Source organism: Littorina saxatilis, linkage group LG10, assembly GCF_037325665.1.
Source record: "Littorina saxatilis isolate snail1 linkage group LG10, US_GU_Lsax_2.0, whole genome shotgun sequence".
In the NCBI taxonomy this organism is placed as follows: Eukaryota; Metazoa; Mollusca; class Gastropoda; order Littorinimorpha; family Littorinidae; genus Littorina; species Littorina saxatilis.
In genome coordinates, this window is record NC_090254.1 from 34,356,237 (window position 1) to 34,370,623 (window position 14,387).

The window sequence follows — 14,387 nt, forward strand, 5'->3', positions numbered from 1 at the left end:
ATAAGATCAGTTGTGTTTACCATGTTCTGATGAAAGAGCACCAAGCAAACAGAGAGAACTCTATTGAAAACATCCAGATATCAATCAATCAATCAATGAGGCTTATATCGCGCATATTCCGTGGGTACAGTTCTAGGCGCTCTGCAGTGATGCCGTGTGAGATGAAATTTTATACGGCCAGTAATTGCAGCCATTTTGGCGCATTTTTACCTTTCACGGCCTATTATTCCAAGTCACACGGGTATAGGTAGACAATTATTAACTGTGCCTAAGCAATTTTGCCAGGAAAGACCCTTTTGTCAATCGTGGGATCTTTAACGTGCACACCCAATGTAGTGTACACGGGGGGGAGTTCGGACACCGAAGAGAGTCTGCACACAAAGTTGACTCTGAAATAAATTTCCGCCGAACCTGGGATCGAACTCACGCTGACAGCGGCCAACTGAATACAAATCCAGCGCGCTACCAACTGAGCTATATCCCCGCCCAGATATATATTTCCCCTTGTTCACTTTGAACAAAAAAACATGATGAAGACTGAACAAATTGTTTTTTATGATATGAAGAGAAGAAAATTACACACACACATACAAAGGAAAACTAATGTATCTTTTTATTTTATGTTTTTTAGTCCAGGTGATACTTTGTAGACAAAGTAGAATTTGACACAAGAAAATGCTCTTTAGTTCACCTACAAAGTAGTAATTCTCCCTTGTTCTATTGTTCAGTTTGCATGGCATTCTTGAAAGCATTCTGTTACACTTTATATCTACCCTTCTAGGTTATTCAAAGTATCAAATATTCTGTTATGTTTACTCCCTCTACCTCTGTAGATACATTAATTCTACTGTTTCGTTTGTGTGTGTTTTAGTCGTTAATTTTGTGTTGCTGCTTCTCCTCAGTTCTGTTCATTTGCCGACGTAAACTTGCAGGTACAGAAGTTGAGCCGTGCCTAGAAGGGCGCTTTAGGTGTCGTGGTACCGGCAGGTGTATTAATCGCCGCCTTCGCTGCGACGGAACATCTGACTGCCCTGATGGCTCAGATGAAGAATATTGTAGTAAGTAGCGGGCTACTGCAGTGGTAGCCGGTTGCTGTGGCTACCACTGAACCATCGCGGTTGCTGCTATACCGCCATTGTGTATATATTGTAGCTCACCGACTAAAACCGATGTGATTGGAAATGATGACTTAACACTTTTTTCCTTTTTGGCTTGCTTCTTGTAGCACGATGCTTTTATTTTTTTTATTTTACTGACAATTTTAACAGCTTTCAGGTGGGGCTTGGAGCCCGGGGGAAATCTTCACGCTATCATTTACGATCAGCACCTGTTCTATACTCTTTTCTTTCTCCATCCTGAAAAATTCTTTTCGTACATGGGACTAAAAAATATGTACATTTTCTCTTCATTTTTGTCTTTCATTAACTTTTTTCTCATCTTTCATCACCATTTTTTGCACAGGCGGTTTTGGGAAACTTCTATATAACATATTTTCACTAACTGGAACATGTCAAAATCCTGTTCTGCTTTTTTCCTGGTAATATGGGTGAGAAACTGATTGAAAACTACTTCACATTTTATTCTTTGGCTGCCTTTCTACAGTCTCTGTTTTCTAGTTCTTCTTTTTAAAGTCCCTGAATTCATCTCTTTGAATCAAGCTTTTTGGACGTGTACAGAGCAGCCGTGTCACTTTATTTCTGTTCCTATATTGATTCCGTCTTATCATAAACGTTTTTGTGGCATATTTATGAAATAATTCCGAACGTGATGACTGATATTTTTGATTTTCATTTCCAAGGTGATAGCGTTTGTTTCTGTCCCCCACTGCCAGTTTGATGTAAGTGACTACTTTATAAACTCCCTAGGTCCATAAAATGGGTGGTTTTGTGATTTCTGTTCTAATGCTGTTGATTACTGTGCTCAAGAATTTAAGAGAAAGTCAAGTTTCCTATCATACACACCATTTATTCCACACATTACATTCTTTTGTAGGATATATTCATCACTCCTTACTTGCATTACCATGTAATTAATGCAATTGGTAAAACCTCTGATTTTCATGCAGCTCAATATGTGTGAGGAGGATTTGATCGGTAACAGAAGTTTTAATGTTTTGAATTCATTTCTAATGGTTTCATCTGTGGTTTCTTAATTTAAGTTGAGATTTTAATGCTGTTGTCAATTGCACTGTGTGATTGTGTCACGTAAATCTGTGGATGTTTGTGTTGAGGGACAATTACCAGAGTGATGTTTGAAAAAGAGAGACTACATCAATAGCCAACTTGCACAATACCTCGCTTGAATAGCTCTCCGGTGCGAAAGATGAGAAAGGTTCACTTCCCTGTGGTCAAACTGTTTGCTCTCACAAGCGCTGGTGTTCCCTGGCTTGTGTTAAACACATTTTTTTTTTAAACTCGATCGCCTTTCCTTTGTGCACGGGCCATACTTAGGTACTTTGAACGAACTTTAGGATTATTCTTGCGGCTATCTTTGCCGCAGCCCACTGCTCACAGTAAAAATTCTCAATTTTCAAGGCGAAGTGTCCGGACTAAAACGCAACCTCTCACAGAGCTATCCGAACATGCCCGCATTTTGCGGCAGATCTCGCAAGGCCACGCAAGTTAACGCACATTTATCGCGCGACTTGGCGGCGCTGACCGATAGGGCAAGTCACCTATTGCACACATATCACATCTACTGAATTTGGACAATCCATTCTTCAAAAGTATTATTATCGTAGAATCTCTTGAAAGGACATTAGCAGTACCCTAGATGTTTTGGCACTAATTTCAAGTGCAAGAGAAACATTATTGGAGTTCACAGTTCACAACTGGGTTTTTTTCTTCTTCAAATGGAAAGGAAACACACACAACACATACACCTGTGCGCACACTCACACACACACACACACACACACACACACACACACACACACACACACACACACACACACACACACACACACACTGCTTTAGTTTATAAACATGAGTCATCAAACAGAGATCACAGCATTCTCTACGCCACCATTCTTTTCTCGTACAACACACACACACACACACACACACACACACACACACACACACACACACACACACACACACAAACACACACACACACAAACACACACATGCACAAACACAAGCACAAACTTGATGCACACACACACACACACACACACACACACACATGCACACACAGAAAGACAGACAATACAAAAATTATGTCAGGTGAAAGTGTATGTGATTTTTTTGGGGGTATTAAAAAACTACTGCAGTTTGACAGAGATCAACTAAGTTGCTTCCTGGCACTGTTGTTTACATTGCACAAGGTGCTATGTTGTTGTGCTTTAATGATTACCATAGCGCTTACGTTGATATATGTATCTGTAAGGGATTTTCTTTTTTTTCAGTTCTAAACTCACTTTCACATTAAATTTGCACTGTATTTATCATCAGCTTATATCTATAATTACGATACTCTTTCACAATGCAACTAACTTTTTCTGATTATTTGGTCATGGGATTATTAAAAAGATTGTATTTCAGTTTGCTTTGTTTGAAGCATCTATTCTTGTGACAGAATTTGTTTATCTTGTTTTTATGTAATCTTTGTTGATTTTTGTGGTTTGAAATTCAGTTCTGTTCAGGTATGTAAGTCAACCGTTTACCAAGGACGTTGCCTCTTTGCAGCAGTTCAGAATTAAATAAACAGCATTGTAAATTGCGTGAATGTGAAAGGAGTGGGGGTTTGGGTAGTGGTCGAGAGGGAGACAGGTGGGTGGGAGGGGTGGGGCGGGGGGTCAAACAGGTAAGCTTGGGGGGGGGGGGGGGGGGTAATTTATTTTATTCAACAAGACTACAAGATCTCAGACAAATCAAGCAGGACTGTTTAAGATCTATGTATGATTCTGAGACAGTGAGAAAAATAAAATGTTATGGAGTTGTAATTAGTGGTTATGCATGCGATTGCAGAGTGGGCTCTTTCTGTAAGATAGACGTTTGGATAGAGTAGAAATTTCACGTCTTAATGAGTGTTACTGTTAGTTTGTCTGTAAGGGCTGGTGTCAGCTAGTGACCGTATTTTTTGGTCCTGTTTTATCGTACAGTTCATGCACCTGTCAGTGATGTCTTTAAGAGTGTTACTGTGTGTGTGAACTTGCTTTGCAGATATGTATGTAGTTTAGCTGTAGTTCAGCTGGCGGCAAAATGTTTTTTCTCCATTAATATGAATTAAAAAAAATCATGATGTATCACGAAAAGATTAGACTAATTTGGGTCAGCATTAGTATAAAAATCATGCAGTAGCTGAGCTTCTAAATATCCAAAAACTGCTTATTGCTTATAAGCCTAGTGCAAAGGATCGAGTTGCAATGCAGACCTGTGCAAACTACAGCATCAGTAGGCAAGATGCCTTACCTATGCAATGCTTTTTGCTCAAATTTGTCTCCCTACCTGACATTATAGGTGCTGAATCGATATATGGTTGAAAATGTAATGCAATATTTGCTGTTTTTGTGTGTGCACATACATGTATTTAAGTGATGTACTTCAGTGATAGTCTTTACAGTTCAAAATCATACTTTATCTAGACTACAAAGTTGGGCAACATAGTACATGATTTATCAAAAAGTAATTTGCTGTTAAATGTACTTGATTTGTTGCAGTCACTCCCTCTTAAAGTTGAATTCTTGTTAGCATGCAATGTACTTATCTCTTTTTTTTCTGTTTCTTAATTAAGTTTTGATAATTACATTGTTTCAGTTTTAACTAGGTACTAGTTTGTTTCAAATTCTGTCTTTGTTTTGGAAAAAACCTTTTTTTTTAACTAACGTTTGCAGCAGTTCAGGTTCTGTAAAGATGTAAAAAGTGAAGAACATTCCGTAGAAATCATGATGTTTTTGTACTTCTCCCCCACAGATACACTCTACCATGGAACCCCCCTTTTAAGACCCTGTTTTCTCAGACTTTCTGTTCATAACCTCTGTAAAATTACCCCCAATTTAAGACTCCCTCCTTTTTGACTCACATGCGAAGCAAAAGTGAGTCTATGTACTCACCCAAGTCGTCCGTCCGTCCGTCCATCCGGACGTCCGTCCGGAAAACTTTAACGTTGGATATTTCTTGGACACTATTCAGTCTATCAGTACCAAATTTGGCAAGATGGTGTATGATGACAAGGCCCCAAAAAACATACATAGCATCTTGACCTTGCTTCAAGGTCAAGGTCGCAGGGGCCATAAATGTTGTCTAAAAAACAGCTATTTTTCACATTTTTCACATTTTCTCTGAAGTTTTTGAGATTCAATACCTCACCTATATATGATATACAGTGGAGTCCAGCTATAACGAACCTGGGTAAAACGAAATCCCGCTTTTAACGAACTGCCATTGATTTCCCGGCAGACAGCCTTCTATTTCTTACTTGTTACTTTCGGGCTACAACGAACCTTTTGAACTCATTTGCATAACGAACCCCTCTTATAACAAACACGTTTTCATCCCCCCCAGAGCAGTTTTGTCTCTAAAAGTCACAAGGCTACAACGAACGGTGCAAGGTCTCGGCCAACCAATACTATGGCATACTCGTAGCAAAGCCGCGGAATGGTACCGTAAACCAAGAATAGTGACGTAATTACGTCACGGTCGAAAGTCTTTGACGTCAATGCCTCCCTGTAGTCTTTTTCTCTCGCGGTGTGTGTGTGTGTGTGTGTGTGTTCATTTTGTGCACATGTGTTAGTGTTACTGTTTGTGTGTGTGTGTGTGTGTGTGTGTTTGTGTGTGTGTGTGTGTGTGTGCGTGCGTGCATGAGTCTGTACTCGTGTGTGTGTGTGTGGTGTGTGTGTGTGTGTGTGTGTAAGAAAGAAAGAGAGAGAGAGGGAGGGAGAGAGAGAGAGTGTGTATGTGTGTGTGTGTGTGTGTGTGTGTGTGTGTGTGAATGTCTGAAGAGTACTCGGGTCCAGCGCGAGCGTTTTTTATGGACACTGACCTTCTTCCCAGGGGTCAATGACCCAGTTTTAGCTATGAGGTGGTTCCCCTGTCATATGAGAGAGGAAACACTTCCTGCACAGGGGTCAGTGACAGTTTAATCTATGGGGCGGTCTCTTTGATGTCTCAGCTGAAACATGCATTATCACAAGTTGTTTGACTGGTACTCAGGCGGTCTCTTTGATTTTTTTCTATTTTGATACACTCCAGGAAAAAAAGTCCCGCCTTATGACCCGGAAAATACCGTACATGCTTTTACACGACTTTTTAAATTTTACTTCTAAAATTACAGTAAAGTGAACATTTGAACTATGCCTCTCTATGGATTATATTATGAAGCATGCAGAGATTGTACTCTCCAAGGAAAGATCGATGGGACGATCATTTGAAGGTGAGTGGGAAAACTTGTCTTGAGGCCATTTAGGGTTGAAAACTCTACAGCGAATTACTGATATAACGAACTAAAATGTATCTCCCTTGAGATTCGTTGTACCCGGACTCCACTGTATAGGGCAAAGTAAGCCCCATCTTTTGATACCAGTTTGGTTTACCTTGCTTCAAGGTCAAGGTCACAGGAGCTCTTCAAAGTTGGATTGTATACATATTTTGAAGTGACCTTGACCCTGAACTATGGAAGATAACTGTTTCAAACTTAAAAATTATGTGGGGCACATGTTATGCTTTCATCATGAGACACATTTGGTCACATATGATCAAGGTCAAGGTCACTTTGACCCTTATGAAATGTGACCAAAATAAGGTAGTGAACCACTAAAAGTGACCATATCTCATGGTAGAAAGAGCCAATAAGCACCATTGTACTTCCTATGTCTTGAATTAACAGCTTTGTGTTGCATGACCTTGGATGACCTTAACCTTGGGTCAAGGTCACATGTATTTTGGTAGGAAAAATGTGTAAAGCAGTTCTTAGTGTATGATGTCATTGCTAGGTTTAGTTATTTGACCTTGACCCTGAAGGTCAAGGTCATGTAAAGGTCTAGGTCAAGCATGTGAGTCGTATGGGCTTTGCCCTTCTTGTTAAGACCTTGTTTTCTCAGACTTTCTGTTCATAACCTCTGTAAAATTACCCCCAATTTAAGACTCCCTCCTTTTTAAGACCCTGTTTTCTCAGATTTTCTGTTCATAACCTCTGTAAAATTACCCCCATTTTAAGACTCCCTCCTTTTTAAGACCTTGTTTTCTCAGACTTTCTGTAAATTCATACTCTCTGTAAAATTACCCCCATTTTAAGACTCTCTCCTTTTTAAGATGTTTTCTCAGACTTTCTGTTCATACTCTCTGTAAAATTACCCCCATTTTAAGACTCTTTCCTTTTTAAGATGTTTTCTCAGACTTTCTGTTCATACTATCTGTAAAATTACCCCCATTATTAAGACTCCCTCCTTTTTAAGACCCCGTTTTCTCAGATTTTTTGGAGGTCTTAAAAGGGGGGTTCCACTGTACCATCCTTACACCTGATCAAGGTAAGTGTGGGCAGAACAAAACGCATCTACATGACCAGGTTTACAGAATTTCTGTCATCTTTGTGCAGCGGCCTGCCGTGACGACCAGTTCACGTGCCAATCGAAACAGTGCATTCCTCGCCAAGCTCGCTGTGATGGTCAACGCAACTGTGAAGATGGCTCCGATGAGTTCAACTGCCCACCATGTAAGAGAGATGGATTGGGGGGGGGGGGGGGGGGTGGTTGTGTGAGGGAAGGAGGGAGAGACAGACAGACAGACAGTCAGTCACTCAGTTTTGTCAGTCAGATAGACAGATCGACAGACAGACAGTCAGTCACTCAGTCACTCAGTTTTGTCAGTCAGATAGACAGATCAGCAGACAGACAGACAGACAGTCAGTCACTCAGTCACTCAGTTTTGTCAGTCAGATAGACAGATAGATCAACAGACAGACTGAGGGAGGGAGGGAGAGGGAGGAAGAAAGAGGGGGTGGGGGGGGGGGGGGGTGTAGGCAGAGGGAGCTTGAACTCAAAGATAACTATGATTACCAAAGGATTTTAGTGTTAATTAGTTCCAGAGGAACCTTTGTTACAGCTTGTCTTTTTTATGACAATAATCATTGAAACGGGGAGAAAGAAAGAGAGCTTACATTCCAAGTTTAAAACTTTCTTACTAAAGGGTGGTGGCATTAGGTCCTGTCTTTTCAGACAGTCCTTGCTAATCTATGAAGATAGCTAGTGAATATTAAGTGAATATTAAGATGTATAAATAATGCTGCCATAAGTATAAATCACTGTTAGCATTGTGCTGAATTGTGCGCTAATTGGATACACCGTAAGCATTGTGCTGAATTCTGCACTGCTGCGTGCAGCAACCTGTGGACCTGATGAGTACCGCTGCATTGACGGAAGTTGTATCAGCGTCCTGCTGCTCTGCGACAGCCGTGCTGACTGCCCTGGTGGTGACGACGAATTCCGGTGTCGTGAGTGTCCTTGTTGTGACCTTGATGTGTCGATCTGTACAAGACTCGAGTTGTCCATGTCAGATTTGGGAGTGTCATCATCATAGGTACTAGGTTGTCTCCCATATGTACTAGGTTGTCTGTCATTGGTACTAGGTTGTCTGTCATCAATTCTAGGTTGTCTACATTATGGGGCTACGCCTAGGGAAGCATTTTTTAATGCTGGTGTCGTAAGTTCCTTGGATCAACCTTGTCGCCTGTTGTAAGCTTGAGTTTCTTCATCATCATCATCATCATCATCATCATCATCATCATCATCATCATCATCATCGTCTATTTTTTTGGACATACTAATGTGGACAATTTTAAGTGTATTTATTCCTTTTCTTTATCTATTCACACAACACGGATTTGATTTAGGAGTCATAAGGTAGTCTAGAATTTTTTTTCTTGCTGCATTGGTTTAAACAATATTTTATTCAATTTAAACATGATACAATGATCAAATGAAAAACAATAGGGACTCAAACTTAAGCTCTTGCTGCACTCATGGGGAAAATGTGTTTTATTTGTAAACTGCTTCTTGCAAATCTTAATCAGGTGTAAAGACAGCAAGCACCAATCTGAAATTTGTGTGTCCGATTTTGAACAGTTTACAGCTCACCAGATCAGATCAGAACAGGAACATGTTTGCCTCCTATGGCAATGTCCAATGATCAGCAAAAGAAAATATTTGAGGAAGGAAAAGAACAAAAACAAAATCAGACTTCTGCTTGTATTACCATCTTTTTTTTTGTCGGATAAAAAGTACAAAGTTAGTTTAACACTCTCTTGCTATGGTATTCATCTGTGAATCTTAACAGGTATAGGTTCTGTAACCGGCACGGTTGGCCTAGTGGTAAGGCGTCCGCCCCGTGATCGGGAGGTCGTGGGTTCGAACCCCGGCCGGGTCATACCTAAGACTTTAAAATTGGCAATCTAGTGGCTGCTCCGCCTGGCGTCTGGCATTATGGGGTTAGTGCTAGGACTGGTTGGTCCGGTGTCAGAATAATGTGACTGGGTGAGACATGAAGCCTGTGCTGCGACTTCTGTCTTGTGTGTGGCGCACGTTATATGTCAAAGCAGCACCGCCCTGATATGGCCCTTCTGGTCGGCTGGGCGTTAAGCAAACAAACAAACAAAAAATAGGTTCTGTATAAATCAGTGTGAGACTAACCCCAAGGCTAAAGGCACAGTCCTTCCTGTGAACACGGTTCAGGCCTTCCTTTCTCAGCTCTTCCTAGGCTCATCACATGGGATAAGACCATATGTGACCCTCCACCACGGAATGAGTCGCATGTCACCTTTGCACGATGTTTATATGGTTACATTTTCTTAAAGAGTTTTTTATGCTCTATCCAGTGGTGAAACCCGTTTTAGAAAAGAGCAAATACTTTTCGAGTTATAAGCCTGTGACTAAGGTGGCCCTCACACTGTTTCCTGACACCTCCCGGATGTATATTAGGCCTAGCGCAGAACGGCGCGACGTCACATCCGACTCATTCCGTGGTGGAGGGTCACATATCCCTCCACTTGGGCACATACCTTCTTCTTCTGGGTTCGTGGGCTGAAACTACCACGTACACTCGTGTTTTTGCACGAGTGGAGTTTTACGTGTATGACTGATTTTACCCCGCCATTTAGGCAGCCATATGTGTTTCTATAAACCACCGAACTCTGACATGGATTACAGGATCTTTTCCATGCGCATTTGGTCTTGTGCTTGCATGTACTCACGAAGGGAGGGGGGGGGGGGGGGTATGGCATAGATATAAGTTGACCTGGGGGATCGTAAAAATCTCCACCTTAACTCACCAGGCGCGGCCGGGATTCGAACCCACTAGCTTCTTTGGAGGCCGGCGTTTTACCATTGCGCCCGTTGGGCACATACCAAAAATTAACATCCTGACTGCTTTCTACATGTACAGAGTTGGACTGTTTTGATGACATAGGTTTGCAGATTGACACTACTGTCTGTGTAGAGTTGGACTGTTTTGATGACATAGGTTTGTAGATTGACACTACTGTCTGTGCACAGTTGGATTGTTTTGATGACATAGGTTTGTAGATTGACACTACTGTCTGTGCACAGTTGGATTGTTTTGATGACATAGGTTTGCAGATTGACACTACTGTCTGTGCAGAGTTGGATTGTTTTGATGACATAGGTTTGTAGATTGACACTACTGTCTGTACACAGTTGGACTGTTTTGATGACATAGGTTTGTAGATTGACACTACTGTCTGTGCAGAGTTGGACTGTTTTGATGACATAGGTTTGCAGATTGACACTACTGTCTGTACACAGTTGGATTGTTTTGATGACATAGGTTTGTAGATTGACACTACTGTCTGTACAGAGTTGGACTGTTTTGATGACATAGGTTTGTAGATTGACACTACTGTCTGTACAGAGTTGGACTGTTTTGATGACATAGGTTTGTAGATTGACACTACTGTCTGTACAGAGTTGGACTGTTTTGATGACATAGGTTTGTAGATTGACACTACTGTCTGTACAGAGTTGGACTGTTTTGATGACATAGGTTTGTAGATTGACACTACTGTCTGTACACAGTTGGACTGTTTTGATGACATAGGTTTGTAGATTGACACTACTGTCTGTACAGAGTTGGACTGTTTTGATGACATAGGTTTGCAGATTGACACTACTGTCTGTGTAGAGTGGGACTGTTTTGATGACATAGGTTTGCAGATTGACACTACTGTCTGTGTAGAGTGGGACTGTTTTGATGACATAGGTTTGCAGATTGACACTACTGTCTGTGTAGAGTGGGACTGTTTTGATGACATAGGTTTGCAGATTGACACTACTGTCTGTGTAGAGTGGGACTGTTTTGATGACATAGGTTTGCAGATTGACACTACTGTCTGTGTAGAGTGGGACTGTTTTGATGACATAGGTTTGCAGATTGACACTACTGTCTGTGTAGAGTGGGACTGTTTTGATGACATAGGTTTGCAGATTGACACTACTGTCTGTGTAGAGTGGGACTGTTTTGATGACATAGGTTTGCAGATTGACACTACTGTCTGTGTAGAGTGGGACTGTTTTGATGACATAGGTTTGTAGATTGACACTACTGTCTGTGCACAGTTGGATTGTTTTGATGACATAGGTTTGCAGATTGACACTACTGTCTGTGCACAGTTGGATTGTTTTGATGACATAGGTTTGCAGATTGACACTACTGTCTGTGCACAGTTGGATTGTTTTGATGACATAGGTTTGCAGATTGACACTACTGTCTGTGCAGAAATTAATCCATCAAATCTTTTCCACTGCACTGAAAGCACTTAGGTTGTAATTCTTTGTATGTGTCCAAGTGAAGGAATGGCCTTATCCCATGTAAAACCCTGACCAGATCTCGGAGGCCCGGTAGCTCAGTTGGTAGAGCACTGGACTTGTGATCGGAAGGTCGCAGGTTCGAATTCGGGCCGGGACGGACACGGGTCAACTTTATGTGCAGACCCAGAGACGGAAGCCATGTCCCACCCCCGTGTCATCACAATGGCACGTAAAAGACCTTGGTCATTCTGCCATAAGTGCAGGTGGCTGAATACACCTAAACACGCAGACACCTGGGTAGCGCGACTCCGTTGCTGCTAGCTTTCCACTGGGAGGAAGCGACCCGAATTTCCCAGCGATGGGACAATAAAGTAATGAAATGAAATGAAATGAAATGGATGGTGAACTGAATCATTTACATTGGAAGGACTGTGCCTAATTTAGTAGAATTAGTTTTTCTCAGGTTGGTTTTGTACAGCGGTGAAGTCATGAGATCTGTCAATATGCATTGGTGGAGTTCTGTTGTTCTTGGATTTTGCTGACTGCGAATCTTAAGTCTCCTGTTGTGGATTTCGGTGGAGGTATACTTCTAGAGTACATCATTACTGTACTCTATAATATAAGATATAATATAATATATATATATAAGGTTCATAATGTCCTTCTAATGCTGTACTTCTAGAGTGTGTAAAATCAGCAGAACATGATTTTACTAATTTACTTGGGTCAGCATACCTATGTGCCAGTAGACTTTTGTTGTCTGTTTGGTTTTTGTCAAACATCAGGTTAATTTAGGGTGAATAACCATTGCAGTCTATAATCCAGAACCAAACAAGTGTCTTAGGAATAGTATTAATTGTATTACAATTTTCATGAGTGGACTTAAAGACCAATACATTATTAACTTCTAATGCTGTCTTTGTTATGAGTGTATATATTCAGAAGCATGCAAGTAACCATACTAAAAATATTCTTGAATGTGGACTTGACTGTCTCAAATACCTATATTATTACTATGAGGCAAGTTAGTTTGTGTGAATATATTCACTGTATATATTCCCAGTATTCTCGTGTAATCTGGTTTATGACAAAATAATGCAGGTTTGTGCATGAGTTTTGTTTTCTTCACATTCAATGCCACTCGAAGTGTCATGGTGTTGTACATGGACAAAAAATGTTTCTTCTCTTTGTTGTCGCAGTAGATGTATTATGTTGAAATTATTGTTAACATTTTGATTTTAGAACGTTGTGTTGTACAGTGTGATGCATAGCAGTTTGCGTTTTACTGTTGTGAGGAAACTTAAATTCCAACATCTTTTCAATCCAAGCACTTTCATCTGATTTATGTTGAAGTGTTAGTTAGCTAGGGTTTCACAGGTACATATTTGTTGAATTTCAATTACATTAGTTACAATTTCAATTACAGTGAAGAGCACGATTCTTTGTGGATCGCGCTATATAAGTTCTCATTATTATTATTATTATTATTACTATGATGGAAAATATGTTAATTTACTACAGATTTTGTCAGTGCATTTGTTTTGTAAACACTGTTCTTGATAACCTTAGATATGAAACTTTAACTACTAGTTCTTTTTGCTGATAATTCTAGCATTTGCAATGATCGTTAACCTGATCTTTTTTCATTAACCATTTCATTTTTAGACTGCACTGTGTGATGATTGACCACTGACATCTTGAAATACATATCATCCTTAGTTAATTGTTTCCTTGGTTAAGTCAGAAAAAAGGCTGTTATTGTATCTATTTTGTTGCACTTCAGACTTAAGATGTTGTGGATCTTCATCTCTAAACAAGAATTGTCATAGGGTGCATTTGCTTTAGTTTTTGTTCCTGTGAAATTTTAAGAGATGGAGGCTACGTATGTAGTGAGATCTATCATCTTACTTACTTGAGTAGGAAAGTGAAACATTGTACCACCTTTTTTTTTATTTTTATCTGAGGCATTGTTCGATGCACTAAAAAGGAATAACTAATATTTTGCAGGCTATGGCCACAGGAGTTCAAAAGTCAGCATTCATCAACTTTCAAATCTTTAAAAGAAACTTTTGTTTACAGCTTTTGATGATCAGAACTGAGCAAATAAATCTTAAAACTGAAAAAAAATAAGAAAAAAAATATTTAAATTAAAAAAAAAATGAAAAAAAATAAAAAAAAATGAAAAAAACTTTTTTTGGGGGGGAGATTTTATTTAATAAACTGATTGACTGTTTTATATTTTGTATAACATAGATATATAATGTATACTTAATATAATATATAATGAGCTGTTATTGATATTATAAGATCGTAAAATAAAGCATCTCCGTTTGTAAGCCCTGATATCTCATTGAAAAAAAAAGCTGATTCCCAAAAAAAGAAGAAAAAAATCTTAAAACTGTACAGTGAAACAATTTCACATTATTAAGAGTTGGAAGTGAAGAGTATTAGTGTCACTGTACAGAAATCCCAAACAAATAGTACAAGTGTTTTGAACTAAATGTTCAAGACAGGAACCTATTCAGCACTTTTCATTGTGTGTTGAAGTAATAGTTCAAGAAATTAACTTTCCTATTCTTGAATCCTGCTGTATTTAAATGGAGAGAAAAAAATTTGAATGGCCTTTTTT

At 39.8% G+C, this 14,387-nt stretch overlaps 1 protein-coding gene across 10 annotated transcripts in view; it reads left to right on the forward strand.

Annotated features, from left to right (window-relative positions):
- Positions 1–14,387, forward strand: part of LOC138978661 (basement membrane-specific heparan sulfate proteoglycan core protein-like) — a 307,598-nt gene that overhangs the window by 105,570 nt on the left and 187,641 nt on the right. For 9 of the 10 annotated variants that reach the window (XM_070351439.1, XM_070351441.1, XM_070351449.1 and 6 more), the window contains 3 exons: positions 933–1,058; positions 7,537–7,653; positions 8,320–8,430. In XM_070351439.1, the coding sequence (XP_070207540.1) occupies positions 933–1,058; positions 7,537–7,653; positions 8,320–8,430 (354 nt within the window). The remainder of the gene's footprint in view (positions 1–932; positions 1,059–7,536; positions 7,654–8,319; positions 8,431–14,387) is intronic. The other variant, XM_070351443.1, reaches the window with a different exon arrangement.